The sequence below is a fragment of the Palaemon carinicauda genome, chromosome 26 (assembly GCF_036898095.1).
Source record: "Palaemon carinicauda isolate YSFRI2023 chromosome 26, ASM3689809v2, whole genome shotgun sequence".
Lineage (NCBI taxonomy): Eukaryota > Metazoa > Arthropoda > Malacostraca > Decapoda > Palaemonidae > Palaemon > Palaemon carinicauda.
The window spans coordinates 85,228,075-85,248,589 of record NC_090750.1 but is presented as its reverse complement, the minus strand read 5'-3'; the positions used below and the strand labels follow the sequence as shown (position 1 = coordinate 85,248,589).

The following is a 20,515-nucleotide window of genomic DNA, read 5'->3' as shown; positions in this document are numbered from 1 at the left end:
GGGCGATATGAATGTCATGGCAGATCGCCTCAGCCGGAAGGGTCAGGTCTTCCCCACAGAGTGGACCCTTCACAAGAATGTTTGCAGCAGACTTTGGGCCCTGTGGGGTCAGCCAACCATAGATCTATTCGCTACCTCGATGACCAAGAGGCTCCTCTTGTATTGTTCTCCGATTCCAGACCCAGCAGCAGTTCGCGTGGATGCCTTTCTGCTGGATTGGTCCCATCTCGACCTGTATGCATTCCCGCCGTTCAAGATTGTCAACAGGGTACTTCAGAAGTTCGCCTCTCACAAAGGGACACGGCTGACGTTGGTTGCTCCCCTCTGGCCCGCGAGAGAATGGTTCACCGAGGTACTGCAATGGCTGGTCGACGTTCCCAGGACTCTTCCTCTAAGAGTGGACCTTCTGCGTCAACCTCACGTAAAGAAGGTACACCCAAACCTCCACGCTCTTCGTCTGACTGCCTTCAGACTATCGAAAGACTCTCAAGAGCTAGAGGCTTTTCGAAGGAGGCAGCCAGAGCGATTGCCAGAGCAAGGACGACATCCACTCTCAGAGTCTATCAGTCTAAATGGGAAGTCTTCCGAAGTTGGTGCAAGGCCAATGCAGTTTTCCTCAACCAGTACCACTGTAACCCAGATTGCTGACTTCCTGTTACATCTAAGGAACGTAAGATCCCTATCAGCTCCTACGATCAAGGGTTACAGAAGTATGTTGGCAGCGGTTTTCCGCCACAGAGGCTTGGATCTTTCCTCCAACAAAGATCTACAGGACCTCCTTAGGTCTTTTGAGACCTCAAAGGAACGTCGGTTGTCCACGCCAGGCTGGAATCTAGACGTGGTCCTAAGGTTCCTAATGTCATCAGGATTTGAACCGCTCCAATCAGCCTCTTTTAAGGACCTCACATTAAAAACTCTTTTCCTCGTGTGCTTAGCAACAGGTAAAAGAGTAAGTGAGATCCACGCCTTCAGCAGGAACATAGGTTTCACATCTGAAACGGCTACATGTTCCTTGCAGCTCGGTTTTTTGGCTAAAAACGAGCTTCCTTCCCGTCCTTGGCCTAAGTCGTTCGAGATCCCAAGCCTGTCCAACATGGTGGGGAACGAACTGGAGAGACTACTTTGCCCAGTTAGAGCTCTTAAGTACTATCTAAGAAGGTCAAAACCATTACGAGGACAATCAGAAGCCTTATGGTGTGCTATCAAGAAGCCTTCTCTACCAATGTCTAAGAACGCAGTTTCTTACTACATCAGGCTTCTGATTAGAGAAGCAAATTCTCATCTGAAGGAAGAAGACCTTGCTTTGCTGAAGGTAAGGACACATGAAGTGAGAGCTGTGGCTACTTCAGTGGCCTTCAAACAGAACCGTTCTCTGCAGAGTGTTATGGATGCAACCTATTGGAGAAGCAAGTCAGTGTTCGCATCATTCTATCTCAAAGATGTCCAGTCTCTTTACGAGTACTGCTACACCCTGGGACCATTCGTAGCAACGAATGCAGTAGTAGGCGAGGGCTCAGCCACTACATTCCCATAATCCCATAACTTTTTAACCTTTCTCTTGAATACTTTTTATGGGTTGTACGGTCGGCTAAGAAGCCTTCCACATCCTTGTTGATTTGGCGGGTGGTCAATTCTTTCTTGAGAAGCGCCGAGGTTAAAGGTTGTGATGAGGTCCTTTAGTATGGGTTGCAGCCCTGTATACTTTAGCACCTTTGAGTTGATTCAGCCTCCCAAGAGGAACGCTGCGCTCAGTAAGGAAGACGATCTTATTAAAGGCAGAGTAACGGTTCAAGTCGACTTCCTTACCAGGTACTTATTATTTCATTGTTATTGTGGATAACTGATTATATGAAATACGGGATACTTAGCTATCCTTTAGTCTTGTACACTGGTTTTTCACCCACCCCCCTGGGTGTGAATCAGCTACATGATTATCGGGTAAGTTTAATATTGAAAAATGTTATTTTTATTAATAAAATAAATTTTTGAATATACTTACCCGATAATCATGATTTAATCGACCCTCCCTTCCTCCCCATAGAGAACCAGTGGACCGAGGAATAATTGAGGAGGTGTCAACAAGAAGTACTTGAGTACCTGGCCACAGGTGGCGCTGGTAAATACACCCCCTTCTAGTATTGTGATAGCTGGCGTATCCCTCCATAGAATTCTGTCGGGCAACGGAGTTGACAGCTACATGATTATCGGGTAAGTATATTCAAAAATTTATTTTATTAATAAAAATAACATTTTTTGGTGAAGATTTTAAAGAAGCTGTATCTATAGTCTCAAAAATTCTACATATGTGGTTATGTTGTTTGTACATTCATTGTTGTCTCCATAAATTTTTAAGATCATGACTGTAGTATATATATATGGTAGTACGTAGTGTATTTAGTTTATCCTATATCCATAATAAGAAGCTGCTAAGTATACTTACTGTATTCACTGACATAGATAGCAGAGTAGCAATTTCATAATTTTTTTGTTTGGTTCCCATTATACAGATATGAATTTTCCTATTGGTGATATACTTTCTGTCTCTCAGGAATTGGAGGTTTTCAAGTGCGAGCTAGAGGGAAGAAGGATGAGGAAAAGGCGAAAGAAGAAGCTGCTTTAGATCCTCAGGTGTTAGAGTTAAGAAGAAAGAGAAGTAATTGGCGAACAAAGAAGAAAATAAAGTTGTTAGAGAAGTTTCCGTCATACATTCAAGTAAGATTTTGCCCTTCTCATGAAAGTCAATAAAGTAAATATACTCTTAAGCTTTGTAACAGAGTAAATGGACTGTATAAGCAATGTTGGCCTACGGTTAGAATTATCCTATGAAAGGAATTTCATTATCTAGTTCTTAATTTCAATGTACATGCATGTAATTCATCCCTGAAAATATTTCTCATTTTTCACTTTTTAACAGTTTATCCTTGAGTAATTTAATTTGTATTAACCCTTTTACCCCCAGGCTATTTGGAAATTTCCAACCCTTAACCCCCAGGGGGTTATTTTTTTCCCAGCACATTTTGCAGTATATTTTTTTTAAATTGCTCGAACAGCCTTAATTTTTGTCATAGAGAGGTCAGGTTGGTCTCATTCTCTTGGAAAATGCCTGAATTTTCTAAAAAAAAAAATTATCAAAAATATGAAAAAAAAAAAAAATTTATAGCATTTTTTTGCAAGGACATACTGGTACATCCATGGGGGTAAAGGGATGGCTTTTGTGAAACGTACCAGTACATCCTTTGGGGGTAAAAGGGTTAATAAAGATATATTAAGATTTTATACTATTTTTATGTTTCCTTATCCAAAACAACAGTATGTCAGTTAATTTTCTTTACCTCATTTGTAGAAGTAAAGGCCTTTTAGAATGAGTGAGCCCTTATTTTGCTTGCTCTGCTCATTTGTATAGTTAAGCAGTCCTTTTTGTGTAATGTTAAACAATTTTACCCTGACTGGCCTGCTAAAACGAAGTATATATTCCAGGAAGCCTTTTTTGGTCGTAACCTCATGGACACCAGCAATCTAGAAGAGGAGATGAAACAGATAAATGGCTTGGATGAAGAGTTGGATGAAGATGTATTTGATCCTCAGAAACCCAAATCAGCGATAACATTGTCAAAGGTAAAGTTTGCACTCAAATTTTTATGCAGTTATGTATTTAAGAAATGAAGTTTTTTATATTAAACTTTTGCCATGTATTTTTACAGTTGTGTTGAGTTTTTTTATAAAACCATAGAATGAAAATTGTGTATGCTATAGTTTATAAGAGTACATTACTGTAATATGATTCAATTGATGCTTTGTCTAGGATCTATGATAATTTAAAATGTCTTTGAGGTAATGGAATGACTTATGTTTATTTAGGGATAATTTTTATAGATTATCTGTCAGCCATATTCTGCTTAAGCCTGTTTATTTTTTATAATTTTATTTTATTTTTTCAGCCTAGTTGCTCATTTTTAATGTAATGTCTTTGTTGTACATATTTGATAGCAGATGACTTTTGATAACTTAATATTAATTTGTAGGTATTTGACTAGTAATTCTAGATTGGTAAATAGTAAGAGGAGTTGAATTAAGCCCTGTTTTATTTTCTCTCCTGACCTTAATGTAAGAGATGGTATAATAAACTTTGTTTTCTCTCCTTGATCCTTTCTAATACAGGATGAGGTTCAACTAGTTCAAGCAGCCCAAAATAAACAGCATGGTCGTGTAGATGGAGCTAGTCAGAATATTAAGCTGTCATCTCCTCAGCATATAAAATCTGAGGATACCTTGGCCCAAGAGAGAAAAGATAGCATCGATAAAAAAGAAAATGTAAGTTATTAGTTGTTTGGTTTACAAACCTGTAATACACACAAGCCCCAATTTGTATGGCTGAAATCCTGCACCTTATTCCCAATTATAAAGGAGATTGTTTGCTGGGCTGAAATGCAGTACTGCAAATGCATACCTTTGGATTTGTATTGTTGGAATTGTAGTATGATTTCAGCGTACCTTTGGATCTTGTATTGTTGGAATTGTATTATGATTTCAGCGTACCTTTGGATCTTGTATTGTTGGAATTGTAGTATGATTTCAGCGTACCTTTGGATCTTGTATTGTTGGAATTGTAGTATGATTTCAGCGTACCTTTGGATCTTGTATTGTTGGAATTGTAGTATGATTTCAGCGTACCTTCGGATCTTGTATTGTTGGAATTGTAGTATGATTTCAGCGTACCTTCGGATCTTGTATTGTTGGAATTGTAGTATGATTTCAGCGTACCTTCGGATCTTGTATTGTTGGAATTGTAGTATGATTTCAGCGTACCTTTGGATCTTGTATTGTTGGAATTGTAGTATGATTTCAGCATACCTTTGGATCTTGTATTGTTGGAATTGTAGTATGATTTCAGCGCCACCACCACTAATTCACAGTTACATTATAGTTCACTTTAAATTTTTCTTTCCATCATCCACGGTTGTATTGATAACAAGAACAACTACTGTCTTCATGGATGCGATGCACCCCAAAACAATCTAGTTTTGGGGTTACTTCAAACTCCTATTTTCTCCTTTAAAAACCATTTGAAAGAGAATTCTATGCTCAAAATATTTTACAGTGGAAATCTTAGCATTTTTATTTTTACCTCCGCCAACGAAGTTGGAAGGTTATGTTTTCGCCCCTGTTTGTGTTTGTGAACAGCTTCCTAGCCATAAATTTTGTTGTAGAGTAATGAAACTTGTAGGGATTAACTGTTATGTAAAAAGCTGGAAATTATTAAATTTTGGAAGGTCAAGGTCACGGTCAACCAACATGTCCAATTCTCGTAATCAACTATAAGTTTGGACATCATTGTCACAGATACATCAAACTTCGTTCATATTTGAGTGTAAGAAAGTCCACGCCAATTGAAATATGTCAAGGTCAAAGGTCGAGAAGTAAGTTGCCGCGGCAGAGGTCTGCGCTTTACCGAGTGCCCCTCTAGTTTATATATGTATTTATCAGTATATAGAAGTCACTTTTATAAGTGACTATTTTTCATAGAACTTATCGTTTTCTTCAAAAAGCGACTGTACAGATTTTAGGCTATAAAATTCCCATCTTATGGTTGAATGACAAAAATCAAATTGATCAAAATATATGTGCGTGCGTGTTATTAGATATTACCCAAGGTCTGCAAGTGCTTGTGCATGTGGTGAAAGACAATCAGCAAAGCAAAAAATCCTCATTATATTTGTAATGAATATATAGGATTCATGAAGACCCACATCTTGAGGCTATTAAAAATGATTGGGTTGTTTTCTTGAAATATTAAAATATATAATTTTTAAAGATAAATATTTTTGTTATATGAGGGGTGGGTAAACACACCAAGTATGCAGGCTGCTTGTATTTTATTAATTTATTTTGATTAATCTGAACCATATTTGTTAAGATTTTTGTTTTTGACATTAAAATCATATTTCATCCTTCAGTAAATAAAAAAAAATCTGGATTTTAAATAGGTCAAGTTCTTGCAAAATGATTAATTTGTGTTTTCTTTATATCTTTATATTAGGATGAGGAGATGGCTGAAGAAGATGAAAACAATGAAGCTATTGATGCAATATTTGCTTCTGGTAGGGACTTCACTGATATATTTATGAGTGATATTATAATAAATGATCCTATGAAAGATGATGATACTGGTGATGAAGATCTCTCCCAGGACAACATCGATGTCCCGGGTGCAGGTGGTAATGGCACTAAGCTTACAGATATCTTAGGTCCTGGCTTTAATCTAGAAGACGTGGCAGATATCATTAAAGATTTACCTGAGGACAGCACAGAAGATAGCCAAGATTCCATGTTATCATCAATGCCCACATCATCAGCATTGAGTGGTGGTGATGGTGGAAGTGCAATATGTATGGGAAGTGAAGTCAACGTCTCTCCCAATGTTTCACCCACCACCAGTCACCCCGTTGTAAATGTAGTTAGCACTGCAAATATGCCTATGCCACCATCTGTTCCACGAACACTTCCTGCAGCCTCAACCCTTCGTCCCAATCAGCCACCCGTTGCGCCTCTTGGAATTGTTCCCACAGGATCTCTTCTTCCAGTTGGACCCCCTGTTCCATCGTTACCAACAGTTCCTTTAAGTAATTCCTTGCAAGTTCAGAATTCTGTACCTTCCATTAAAAGCCCTGTTGGTCTGCCAAACCCTATCACCATGCATAACCCAGTTGCCCCCCATCCGCCTCCTCCAACTATGCAGCCAACAACTCATCCAAGTCCCATGGCTGGTTGTCCACCATCTATTCCACAGTCTCTTCCGCAGTCTCTTCCGAGTCCTTTGTCACGAGCTGACTCTCAGTCTTCACCCATTGGGTATCCTACAACTCCAACCACAACCAAGCCGTCAACACCAAGCGTACCTGAGCCTCAGAAAGTATGGACCAGTGACAATCAGTCGCAGAGCCTAAGTTTAGAGGAAGACGAGTCTCTTGGGGCAAAAGCTACCAAGGCTGCTGTCCTTTATGTTAATGTGCACAAACCCAATTTGAAAAATGAATATCCATGTAAGTTTTTAAATTTTCTTTTTTGTTGTATCAATAAGTTTATATTGCTTTTCAGTTGTTTTATGTCAAGTGTGATTATCTTTGAATATAAATTTGTTTAACTTGGAGTATGCCTAAAGATTTACTAGTTTAAGCAGTCTTTTTAGTGTTCTTGTAGAAATATTTGAAGTTGGTATATTTTATAGAGTGCAATCATATGACAATAGTCAAGAGTTGCCTTAGAATGAGTTCTGTTCAACATACAAATTAGTCAACATGTTCTACTCATATACAGTATGTTAACTTGAATTAAAGCTTCTAGAGAAGTTATTTTATCTGAGCTGAAAAGGAATGTAATACAGGAATCCAAATCAATATTTTAATAATATTTATATAAATTTTTTTATTCTTGACTACTTGAAGAAAAATATTTTTTTTATAAAATATAAGGTTAATAATGTAGATTTTAAAGAAACTTTTTAAGGATTGTATAGATAAAAATGAAAATTTTTAACTGGGGAATGAATAACTAAGAAAATTTCAAGTGTTATTGGCTTTAAGCTTAGATAGGTTGCTGAAGCAACATTCTTATACAATGTAGGTAAAACTGAATACACAATATACCGTACTATGTTTCTGAAATTGGAACTTTTCCTTAAGCTTTCCAATTGTTATCTTTCTTTAGTTTTGAAGAGCTTGTCAAAGCCACCTTGTAAGTCTTTAGGTAGAGCATGTCCACTTAATCAGATCTTGCCCTGATCATAATATACAGTTATTTATTTCCTTCTTTCCTGAACATTGTCACTATGACTAATATATACATGGTGTTCTCAGGACTGCTCCTAGGTTTCATTTGTCTTGTGTGTCTCAGGGAAGAAATAAGGAAGATCTTTTAATGGAAAGGTCACCAGGCAGTATTTCTTTAAATTGTAGTTGTTCCAACACATAGTACTTACCTCAAACTACTTTCTTAGGAGTATCTGGGATCTACTCCCAACCAACCAGAATTTTGTGTAGTTTACCCTACTCCCGTTTTCTATGCGGAGTAACCTCTGGCGGAGTGATACACGCCATGAGGCGACCCGGGGTCAGAGAGCATGCTTGCTCAGGTCTCGAGCTCCAGTAAGTTTTCTGGTCGCGTCGCGATAACATCTCGACGCTCTCTCCTTACCCAGTGCGACCCTTTGTGTCTCACGCGGTCCCCACGTGGTCCCATTGTGTTCATTCCATACCCTTTCCCTCTGTGTTCGTCATGTAGGGCAGCTTATGTTCTCCTACAGCCACGTGTCCGGAGTGCGAGTACTGGAACGAGGGTCATCCAAAACTCTACATCTTATAGCTTGAGAAAGTGTCAATTTTCTCTATACTGTATATAAAGGGCATAATTAATTGTCACTATTTTACTAAGTCCCTGTCCATAACTTGACTGCCTTTAGTCTTGGCGAGCTTAATTACAGGTTCCTTTGGGTCTCTCCATCCACAATTTTTTTGACTTGGGGGTCCCTCAATTTTGATCTATTCACGCAAAGTAAAATTGACAAGTTTGTGGCTAAGCAATTTTTTTTTTAGAAAGCCTCATATATATTTAAGCCGCATATATATTTTTATACATACTCATTGCTAGTTTATAATGTTCTCCAACTTTGTAGTTTTATTGTAGCTTTTTCAGATCACACTCTGTAAGTACCAATCAAGGTTGCTATCTTGCACCTGGGATAACTTTTGGTGGGGAATACTAGGTATTCTTTTCCTCTCCTTTACTACTTTTAATGAAGTCTGGAAATTTTGCAGAAGCACAAATGGTTTTTGACAAGGCAATGAATGGGTTTGTCTGAAAAAGTGAATTTTGATAAAATATTGTTTAAAAAATTAAATTTGTTTTTGATACACATCCAATACTCTTTCTTGCCCTCACTTTACCTACCTTCTACTGGTTTTCAATTGTATTTTGTCTTTTATTGTGGAATGAGGTGTCAGATTTTTTGGATGATTTTTGGGAAATTAAAACAATATTGGTATTGTTAGGATAAGAGATTTTAATTAATATTTGGAGCAGTAAATAGTAGTTAGAATAAGGCATCATCATCATCATTTCAGCCTTCAAAAGTCCTTTGCTGGATGTAGGCCTTCCCCAGCTTTCTCCACAGACTTCTATCGCAAGCTATTCTGTGCCACTGTTGCTTATGTTGGTCTAAGTCATCTCGCCAGCGATGGGCCCTTTCAATTTTTGAAACTCATACTGGCATTTGCAGAAACCCTTACTTACCCTATTTTAGCAATGTTATATGCCTCACAATGATTGTACGTCCTTTCGTATTCTGATTAGTGATATTTCCTCTTGCAAAGTAATTGTAATTTCCTTTGGTTTTTGTTATGATTGCCATCAATAAGAAAATTATTTTTTATATAAACCATTATAAAGAGACAACCACGAAATATTCTCAGCTAGGAATGATCTACTCTTGATACTAAATTATGCCTTAATGCGAGATGAGGCTTTATATGTTACATATATAGATTGGGTAGGTGTTTGTTTTTCGTCTGAAATCTTAAATTAAAAGGGTGAAGAAAATTAATCATGTACTCCACAAGAAAGAGGATTAGTTTTTTCTTACATGCTTGGTTTCCATAAGTATTTCTAACTTTTTGTTTTCATACTTATAGGATTTGTGGTAACAAGGGAAGTAATATATGAAAGTAAAATATTGAGTTTGTTGTTTGCACTGGTAGTTTTGCCTAACTGTTTCCTGCTCTCTTTTAACCGTAGCTGTACCAGACCGAGAAAGACAAATTAGAAGAATATGGAAGAACTTGAAAGATACAGAACAGAAGAAGATGTTGATCCAGACAGCTCGAGAGAACAAGAAAGAATATTACAAAAACAAACAGGTTAGTGTCCAAAAGTTATTAAAAAATGTTTTGTTCACTGGCAAGTATGTTTTGTCTGGCTTTGTTTTTAGAATTGAACTCTATGAGTTGTCCTTTGCTTATTATTTAACCTAATACTGTACTGTAGATTGTGATTCAATTTTGCTGGTATACTGTTTAATGTATTATCATAGCCTTATATTTCAATTGACACTTTCTCCAGTGGCTTCAGATTTGATCTTTAATGTATTTTCTTCAATATTTTACCAACTTTTCTTACAACTAGTATTAGTAACTTACTACTGTAGTTCTGTATTTGTAATTTCATGGAGTAAAAGGAGTTACGATGCAGGGTTCATATTTGCGCTTTTTTTATTTATTTTTTTTGAGTAACAGGCATCTGTATAGTCTGTAATTAAAAGAAAATATATACAGCTATTGAATCAACTATCTTTGTAAACATATCGTGCGAGCAGAATTATTCCAGCCAGATTCTTAATCCATTAAAAAATTAAGAAAGAAAACAACTGTTATCTGTTAGTATTGTGTATGCGAGGGTATATCCCTGGGTTCCAGGCAGCCTCAAGGGTTGGCATTAGTTCTAACTAGTCCATGTGCTGCAAGAAGTATTGATGCTGTGTTGAGGACTTTGCATGAAAAGTGGTCTCTGAATGGACAAGTCTAAAGATTTTGACTCCACAGAGTGTAGTTCATGCAGCACACCTCATGCAGGCACTGTAAAGGTTTAAAGGTCACTCATGAAGGCCAGAGGCAACCGCCAATGACAGTTGATGACTCGGCAGGTAGACCTATTGACTCTCAAACCCTCCCTACCCCTTGGTCACAAGGATGGTGAGGTTGCAGACATTACTAGTAACTACCAAGTATTTTGGCCTCCTCTCCTGTATCTTGCTGTCCAGCCTCTTAACGTGTAACTGCAGGGTTTTCCCACAATTGAACTTGGTCACTGAATGTGCTTACAGGCACCAGAGCCAGATTATATAGCCCAAATTCCATGAACCTAATCCAAAGATTTTGCTTGCAAAATCCTGATGAATCACAGGCGAGATATAGAAAGAATTATGCTTGCGGTAATGCAAAATTTTCTTCCTCAGAAAAAAATGAACAATGAAATTATCTGAAGATGTTCTTAACAAGTAATGAAAATAATTGTATAGTTATCCTTAAAAAATTCCTTAGAATTACGTCTGCATAATGGGAACCTCAGTGATCATGAAGAAATCTTATTTTTTTTTAATCTGTTTTTGGCCCAGTTGTCAAAGAATCCTCGCCTTTGTCTTACTCTGTACCAGAATATATTACTACAAAGATCTTGTCTAGATAATTTACAAAAGAAAAATTTACATTTCTTAATAGAAAGTTTTTCTTATTTCCTTCTCATGAAATCAGGTGGTTTGGACAACCAAAGCTACATTATATATAATATCTTTAGGTGGTCGTCTATAAAACTAGCAAAGGATTTTGATTATTGAATGAGTGTGTTTTTATTAGCTTAGTTATGTTCTTGACTTCAGCCATCTGTGTCATCATCATCCCTGCTGGTCCTTGCAAAGTAGTTCCATTAGACCTAAAAGTATTCAGCCATACAATTTATTTTCAGTAACAAGAGAGCTGTTTTTTTAGGGGGATTATAAGCACTTATCTAATTCACAAGGAAGAGGAGTAAATTCTGCCCATCTACAGTGACTGTTATGTCTCCGGTTCTTCTCTGAAGAAGGATCTTGCTAATATAAAGAAGTAATAGAAATATTAATAGGAAAAAGCATTTGTTGTTTAAGTATTGTATCACATTTTGTGTCTAAGGCTGGTAAAACATTTCCAATTGAGACGGGCATGAAAAATGAAATGGGTCCACTCCTGGCTCTCAGGATGTGGTCGCAGTTTCCAGACCCACAGTTCTCAAGACCAGGTACTTGATTTAACTCTAGCTTTACCCTGTGCTCTGAATATTTCTAGTTCTATGATTAACTATAAAGGAGAAAGCTAATGATAATTATATCGGTTCCGGATGAAAGAGTAGCTATGGTTGATTTCGTTTTGGTTAAAAGTAGAGTTGGACTGTAGATGGAACAGCTTCCATAAAGAGCGGTCTATTGCAGATCAGCTTATAATGGAGTAAATAATTTTTGAGATCTAGAGGGACCTCTTTGAGCTTTAAATCGTTTTTGCACACCTCTGCTCTGTACAAGTAGCATTGAAAAATAAAGGTACAGCACCGTTACGAATCTAATTTCTGAGCTTTGCAGGAGTCATTGGAAAGAACACAGAAGCATATTATTATTATTATTACAAGGTTGCTATAACCCTAGTTTGAAAAGCAAGATGCCATAAGCCTGAGGGCTCTAACAGGGAAAAATAACCCAGTGAGGAAGGAAACAAGGAAATAAATAACTACAAGAGTTGTAATAAACAGTCAAAATATAATATTTTAAGAACAGCAACGACATTAAATTAGATCTTTCATATATAAACTATAAAACAAAAGGAAGAGAAGTAAGATAGAACAGCCTGCCCGAGTGTACCCTCAAGCAAGAGAACTCTAATCCAAGACAGTGGAAAATAATGGTAGAGAGTCTATGGCACTACCCAAGACTAGAAATCAATGGTTTGATTTTGGAGTGTCCTAGAAGAGATGCCTACCATAGCTAATGAGTCTCTTCTACCCTTAGCAAGAGGAATATAGCCTCTCAACAATTACAGCGCAGTAGTTAACCCCTTGAGCATAGAAGAATTGTTTGGTAATCTGTGTTGTCAGTTGTATGAGGACGGAGGAGAATAGGAAAAAAATAAGCCAGACTCTTCGGTAGTATCTCAACAGGTGCCCTGGTTTTATATCATTGAATTATTGGAGTGGCTTTTAGTGCTTTCTTGGCAATTGGAACTACTGTATACCAAACTGTAGTGAATGAAATATGTACAGTGAAGCAGGTTTGGTAATTTCTAGCTAAAATAAAAAAAATTTGTGCAATTTATTTTTACAAGGCCGCATAATTTTAAGATGAAAAAAAAATTTGAATCCAAAGATGCAGTAAACAAAATTAATGCTAGAGCAAGCCAATTTTTTGCCAGTTAGCTCGTACTTACTGACACTAACAAGACAAGGCTCACCAAACATCCATATAAAATGTAAATGCTAACCTAACAGGAAATACAGTGAATGTTAAACCTAACTTCCAATGAAGCACAAAAATACCAGTTGTATACATTTCAAGCAAGAAAGTGTACATAATTACCTGACAGACGACCACACACAGAGAAAACCATTTAATTGGTTGTTAAGATTTCCTCTATAAATAGAGGTCAAAACGACAAGCATATACAGTATAGCACTCGGAAACAATTACGTATATAAAATCAAGTAAAAGTAATGTAAAGAAAGGTAAAAATTACAGCAGGGATTTATATGTCAGATGTAGGACAAAGGGCTTTAGGCTGCTTGGGACTGGGTGATTCACCCACTGGAGCACACTACTACCAGTTGATCAGAGTTTTGTATGATATAAAAAGGACTAAAGTGTGTGGAATAATTTTCTTTGCCCAAAATATACTGATTTATAAATAATGGGGTTTTTTGTGAAACAGGTTAACGTCATGAAAAACTTTCAATGGTGTCTTTTTGGGTATAGCAGTTTTGGGACGATACATATTTTGGTTTTTAGTTTCTGTAGAAATTAAGGATATTTTATAGTTTAACTTGCTCTTTTATGGCTATGGCGGTTCTCGTTTTTCCTAAGGCCAAATTGGGTATTAGGAAATAGTTTTTCATAACTGGGTCGATTTACCTTGAATTAATTTTGGGTGTTATGATGAATATATCTGGCACATTGCTAACAGTTTTAAAGTGTATGGCGCTTGGATAGACCTTCTCTTGTAAAAAAAAAAAAAAAAAAAAGATATCGTATTTTGCATTAAAGATTTATAAGCTAAAATAATTTTTTCCAGAAATTTAAGATTGTTTGTCCAGGGGCATCATTTCGGTGCAATTGCTTGAGCTCTTTATGGGTAGTTATATTTTTGATGCAGGGAGTAAAAGGATTCACTGAGTAGGAAGACCCAGAGCTTCATTTAAGTACATAGACAATGGCCTTTGGCTAATTTATTTCATTTATGATGTGGTTGACCATCATGTTAACAGCCTACTAGTAGTATAACAAATGAAGTGGGGTTTGTTTCTACACATACACAAACCTTTATACTTTAAGATAGGGATACGTTTTCAGCGCTGTTGGAACAGGCCATTGAATCAATAGGGTGGTGAAAATTAAAGATGGGTGTCGGAGAAGCCCCACCCATCCACTTTACACAGAATAGACATATTTGTCTGGCTGGAACGGGTCCATATGCACCCTGTGAGGTGCTAGATCTTTTCTTACATTCATTTGTGATGATTTTTGGATTTTTATTTATGTGAGTGCTCTTGCTTTTAAGCACAAGCTAAAGGAAGGTAAGCCCGTAGCAAATTTTATTTTTTTCCCATGAGTATAGAAACCTTTAAAACCCCATATTTTGTGTACCTTTGTGAAAGAGTAACTGTAAGCAGCCCCCTTCCCTCTTTTTGGAGTGGTGTTCTTGCTTTTCCAATCATCAAGACAATTAATTCAGAGCATAACTCACCTCATTTCATTGTAATTTCTCTGCCTTGTGAGGGATTTACTCAATTTGGACTGTGTTACCCATACTGGTGCAAAGTATAGTGAAATTTATTCATCTGGCCAGCTCACCTGCCACTGACATTGTCCCCCAGATGGTGGTCTCCTTTTTGCTTTGTGCTCTCCTTGTAACAAAACCCCCGTCGTTGTGATTTTTATGGTGGCAAAGGAAGCTCTTGTATCTTTCTCTGCTGAAGAAGCTCTTCAGTAGATTTTTTATTCCTCCTCTGGGGAATAGGTCATGTCCTGGAAGCTAGTGCCTCCTGCTAATCAGAGAAGGACATCATAGAATCTCTCATCTCTACTTCATCAAGAGAATTGGAGAAGAGGCTCCTTAGTATTAAATGGATCCATCTTCCTCTGGTGATGAGTGAATTCTTGAAGGAAGGTTGGAGCAGTCTTTCTTACCCTTGGACATAGTACTGGGTTGGAATGGTAAGAGTGTTTCTTTTTTCTGTATCAGAAAGAGTTTTAGGCTTTGAATAATGTCAAACTTTTAAGGGATAAGGTTTCTGTCGCCTTTGCTGTCTCACAGATTGTGTAATGAAGACCCAGTACTAGTCGGTCTTGAGCACCAGTTTGAGACCTTCTCGATCTTATCTCCGTATAACTTTCCTTGAAATAGCCTATTGTTAATTGTTACTTGAGGAGGACACAACACCTTACACAAAAGTCTGGTATCCTTCTCATTAGCCTCAGCAAGGACAAGAAGTAATTGTCTAGATACTGTTTCTTATGGCTTGGTGAGCTGCATGCTTGTGGATGCTAATTTGATAAGGTTGCTGTGTACCTCTATCTTTTCAAGTAAGAAATCATCAGCCTCTCTCTATCAATAGTGTTCCAACTTACTTAGCAGCATACTAGGAGCTGAAGGTGTCAGACCACCTTTGCCTTTCTCTACCCTATGAACTTAGCCCACAGACATTTGGCCACTTTTTACTGGAGTCTTATATGGCTGTTCAGTAGTTGTGTCAAACTCTCATTTGCCTCTCAGGACTTAGTATGCAACCCATCTAAGATAACGTATTTGACATGAGTTTCGAGGAGAGATAGAATGATAGGCTCTTCTACATCTTTCTTGGTGCCCTCTTGGAGATACAGTTGCCACAACCATTATATGCTGGTCAGATGTCTGATGCTGATGAATTACACAACAGAACGCTTTTCTTGCAAACTACGTCCACCAAGAAGACACCCCTCCTTCATCCTGGCAAGGGAAAGGATGGGTCAGTGTCTTATCAAATATTTTTCTTAATGGGCCCGGATTGGCACTGCTGACATGGCATAAGGTAGATAAGTCTTCTTTGTCTTTTAACCAGCTTTCTTTTACAAGTTCCTAACAGCTACTATATCCCGAGCTGTTAGTAGGTTGTTAGAATCACCTTCTTTGCCTGCATAAAAAATCAGAAGGGATAATATGACCAGGGAAGAAAAGAACCTTTCATTTTGGGTCTAGAGGACTTCCACCCACCCGTGAATGAGTCTACTTGTTTTAAAGAATGAAAGTTTTGTATATTCGTAGGAACAAATAACAAATTTTAAAAGTTTTTTCTAATTTTCCCAGCCATACTAACCTGACTTCTTTGAATTTAATTTCCGACCCCAATCACCCCTCTCAGTCCTGGAGCTTAAGTACAAAAGTGGCTCTACTATGACAGGCAGGTGTGGGGGTGGGGGGGGTGGGGGTGGCTTCTCTCTTGCAGGATCTGTTGTAAACCAACTATCTTTTTAACATTTCCAGGGCAGTTCCAGTGCCGCTGGAAACATATCCCTATTCTAAAAGTCTCAAATTGGTATAACTAGTAAAGATATTACTTAGTTTTGAAATTCGTTGCCATTTTCCATTGCCTTAGATCAGTTCCTTATTTGCTATAGGGCTATATTTAACATAGTAAGTGCTGCTGGTTGATTAGACATTACGTTCTGTTCGTCCAATGTTGTAATTATATATTACAGTACAGAACAATGTTTTTATCTATTCCTGTTAAACATAGAATTGTAATGGATCATAAAATACTTTTAAAGTGATTTCAAGTTGTTTCAGCGTTGACTTGCGTCATATGCTTTTCGTTTTCCTTTGGTTAATGCAGTCTGTGTGTTATGTGAGTTATGTGTACTATTCATGAATTTGTGTGTTTTTGAGTGAGTGTACAGTATGTACAAAATGAGCAACTCTTGCATAGAATCTGAATTAGGTTACCTTAGAGAAAAGAAATAATCCAGCCGTAATGTCTTTATGTTAGCATAAGTAACAATTTGTGGACCTGTTGGGCAGGTAAATATTGTGGGCTCTCTCTCTCTCTCTCGCTCTCTCTCTCTCTCTCTCTCTCTCTCTCTCTCTCTCTCTCTCTCTCTCTCTCTCTCTCTCACATATATATATTGGAGAAATTATGTAAAAGGTGTATTTTATGAGCTTGAGGAGTGATAATGGTTAATGGTAATTATTTTTTCCCCATTCTGAAGTACACCAGCAGTATTCGTAACGAAACCTACAGTATTATTTAGTTTCTATTAAACGATACCATCAGTAGATTGTTATAGAACTATTTAATGATAAAGCGACCTATTTTGTGATTTTCATATGTTTGCTTCTTATTTTTAGCTAGCTATATTAAATAGTGAAAGATTTTACATGTGTGTATATATATGTGTATATATATATGTATATATATATATATATATATATATATATATATATACATATATATATATGTATATATATATATATTATATATATATATATATATATATATATATATATATATATATATATATATATATATATATATATATATATATATATATACATATATATGTATATATATATATATATATATATACATATATATATATATATATATATATATATATATATATATATATATATATATATGTATATATATATATATATATATATATACATACATATATATATATATATATATATATATATATATATATATATATATATATATATATATATATATATAAAGACACAAACACTGTATATAGTTATGATTTAGATGCAAAATCTGATAGCATGAAATCTCTTATTGTTATAGATGTTATTTATTTTTGTAATAATATATATATATATATATATATATATATATATATATATATATATATATATATATATATATATATATATATATATATATTTACATATTTATATTTGGATTGAAAATATGGTATTTTGAAACTTATTTGCAGTTATTATATGAGCTTTATTTTTATTTGCCTTTTGTTAACATATGAAATTTTATTTTTTGGTTGCAAATATAGCTGTGCTGTTGTAGTGTGTTGTACAAAAAAAGACTTCTATGTTGTCTAAAAGGGATTAAGATGTGCACCTTAGACCCTGTTTTAGGGTCACTGTTTGTTTTGGTATAGAGGCTGATCACTTGGGTAGAACTGTTATGTGGAGTGATGTTTAATTTGTCTTAATATTTTAAACGTTATGTTGCTGCTAGGTTTGTTTTCTTGAATTTATTATTTGCGGAAGACAGTGGCAACGTGTCTGCAGTAAAACTCAGAATTAGTTTGTTGTCTGAGATTGTCTCCTGAGGTGGATTTCTTGTGTAAAAACTATATGCTACTGAAAGTAGCTATTAATTTCCATCCATGTGAGATTTTGGTGTTTGATACTTTTGAAGTTTTTTAACTGTATGCAGTATATATGATATACTATAAAGTATACTGTACAGTATGGCGCATCATCTCATTTGGCATGGTCTGTGCTTTATAAATCTGTAGAGAATCCTCTCCAGTTATGCCTTTGCATGTAACTACACTATTTATATTACCTACAAAGCTGCCTGTATTCTTTGGTGAATTTTATCTGATTTTCCCCAATTTTTTTTTCACCCTTTAAAAGAGAGAAGATTAATACTTGGAAATCTTAACGCGTTTGTTCCCTCCCTTTTTTACCAACCTAACTTGTAAAATGGCCAAATTAAAAGGATAAACTAAATGTCTGCAAGAAGCTTGTAATAAACAAATTGTATTCAGATGATTGCATGGTGAGAGCTCCCGAGCAATTAACAGTACTGCGAATTCTGTGCATGCATAAAAGCAACTTGCATGGTGAAATATAGTTACAGTATATACATATATAACTTGAAAATGAGTGAAATTTGTCTTGAGCTCTTGATTAGTATTGATAATCTTTTTGTCAAGACTTTTTAGATTAACATTAAGAATGTATAAATTAGCCAAAAGGCTTTCAAGAACTTGAGATATTTGTTCAGTATTACTAACAATAATTAATGCTGCTTTTCATATTGTAACAATTACTAATATTACTATATATATAAGATTGCTATTGAAGATATCATCGCAAGAAATGGCCCTGGCTTTCTGAACCTAAATTTATATAGTGACTCCCATTTTCTGTCTGTGGTCCCAATAGTTCCGCAGTGGGCGAGTCATCATTTCCCAGGGCAGCTGTGCACGAGATCCCCCCGGCTCTACCTCACCTCCTATCCCTCTCTCTCCAATGTCTGTGGAGAGTTCTAGTACTCCTCAACCCCCCTTGTCACCCCCACCCAGTACATCTACCCCCGGACAGACCTCTCCTGTGGTTTCGTGTCTTACGCCAACATGTCCCGTGCAACCGCTGAGTGCAGAGAGCCAGAACTCAAATGCTGATACTTTAGAACAGTGCAGCATTGTGCCTAGTTCTACCACCATGAAAGTTGCAGGGGTTCAAACTTCCCCGCCTGGCAGCAACAACAACATCAACAACAACAACAGCAACAACAGCAGCAGCAACATTCCTTCTAGCCTTAACCCTCTAAGACCATCTTCCCTGTCCCGCTTGAATAACCCTCGATCTGAGCCTCCTCCTCTAACCACTCCCCCTTCATCCTCACCGGACCCTGATCAGCATATCAGAGTCCTCACCCCCTTAGAAATCATGCGAACTCTGCCTGTTCTGCACCAAGATGCCCTCCCCAGTCCCACTACCACCTCCGTCACCACTACCACCACCACCACGGTTAGTATAGAAACGTAGTGCCCACTTACCACAACTGTCACTAACATCATGGTTAGAGTAGAATAGTTGTTCCCTATCATCACTGCTACTTCCATCTTCATAGTTTGTATGGTGATCCTTTTGTTCTTTTAATACCTATCCATTAACAGTGGTTTGTATGTTTATAATTGTTTTACGTCTATATGTGTGTGTTTATATAAACATACGAACACACATATATAAATATATACACTATACTGTATTTATGTACATAGGCTACATACCAAATATACATATACTTGTATATACATACGCACAGTAATACCTCAGTTTACGAGTTTTTTAGTTCGGTCGGGGAGTGAGCTATCACACTAAAATGCTCATAAACTAAAACTATTTTTTTCACGAAAAAGGAAATTCACTCGATCTTCCACACGTCTTTAGATACACATATACACTCATTTTTAAAGGTTTGTAATGCTAATTATTGAACAATTTACAACTCCTTACATCAGGAAATGAATACAAAAATAATAATTCACAATGAAAAATAGAAATAATTGTCAATTTATGTGGCATGGGAATTTGATGAAAAAGTTACTATAGTACATGGTGAGGGGTGTCTGCGTCAATTCTCATGCTGGCATGATGGAGCATGTACGAGCGGTTATAGGCGTAGTTATAGATAGCTGGATTCACGCCATCCTGTTCATGGAGCTTTCCAGCTTGGCGCACTGGGAAGAGTTTATAACGGTGTGGAATAACCACTGCGAATGCTTTAATCTCTTGCAAGTGCCCTCATCTGATGGCCTGCCACTACATTTTTCAGTTGGTCTTACAAGGTGGTGTAGTACTTTTACAGGCATGCTGTTTCTGAACCTCAAAATTTTAATGATCCTAGCTCTTGTTTTTCCTTTTCTTTCTTCAAAAGTTTTTGACCATTTCCCCTTCTACAGAATACCAACATCTTTCGTCTGTCC

General features: G+C 36.6%; 1 protein-coding gene across 17 annotated transcripts in view; it reads left to right on the top strand.

Moving 5' to 3' along the window:
- The window catches only part of LOC137619649 (histone-lysine N-methyltransferase 2C-like), a 163,718-nt gene that overhangs the window by 74,830 nt on the left and 68,373 nt on the right, over positions 1-20,515 (top strand). For all 17 annotated transcript variants that reach the window (XM_068349868.1, XM_068349877.1, XM_068349874.1 and 14 more), the window contains 5 exons: positions 2,549-2,712; positions 3,478-3,615; positions 4,159-4,311; positions 6,038-7,040; positions 9,787-9,908. In XM_068349868.1, the coding sequence (XP_068205969.1) occupies positions 2,549-2,712; positions 3,478-3,615; positions 4,159-4,311; positions 6,038-7,040; positions 9,787-9,908 (1,580 nt within the window). The remainder of the gene's footprint in view (positions 1-2,548; positions 2,713-3,477; positions 3,616-4,158; positions 4,312-6,037; positions 7,041-9,786; positions 9,909-20,515) is intronic.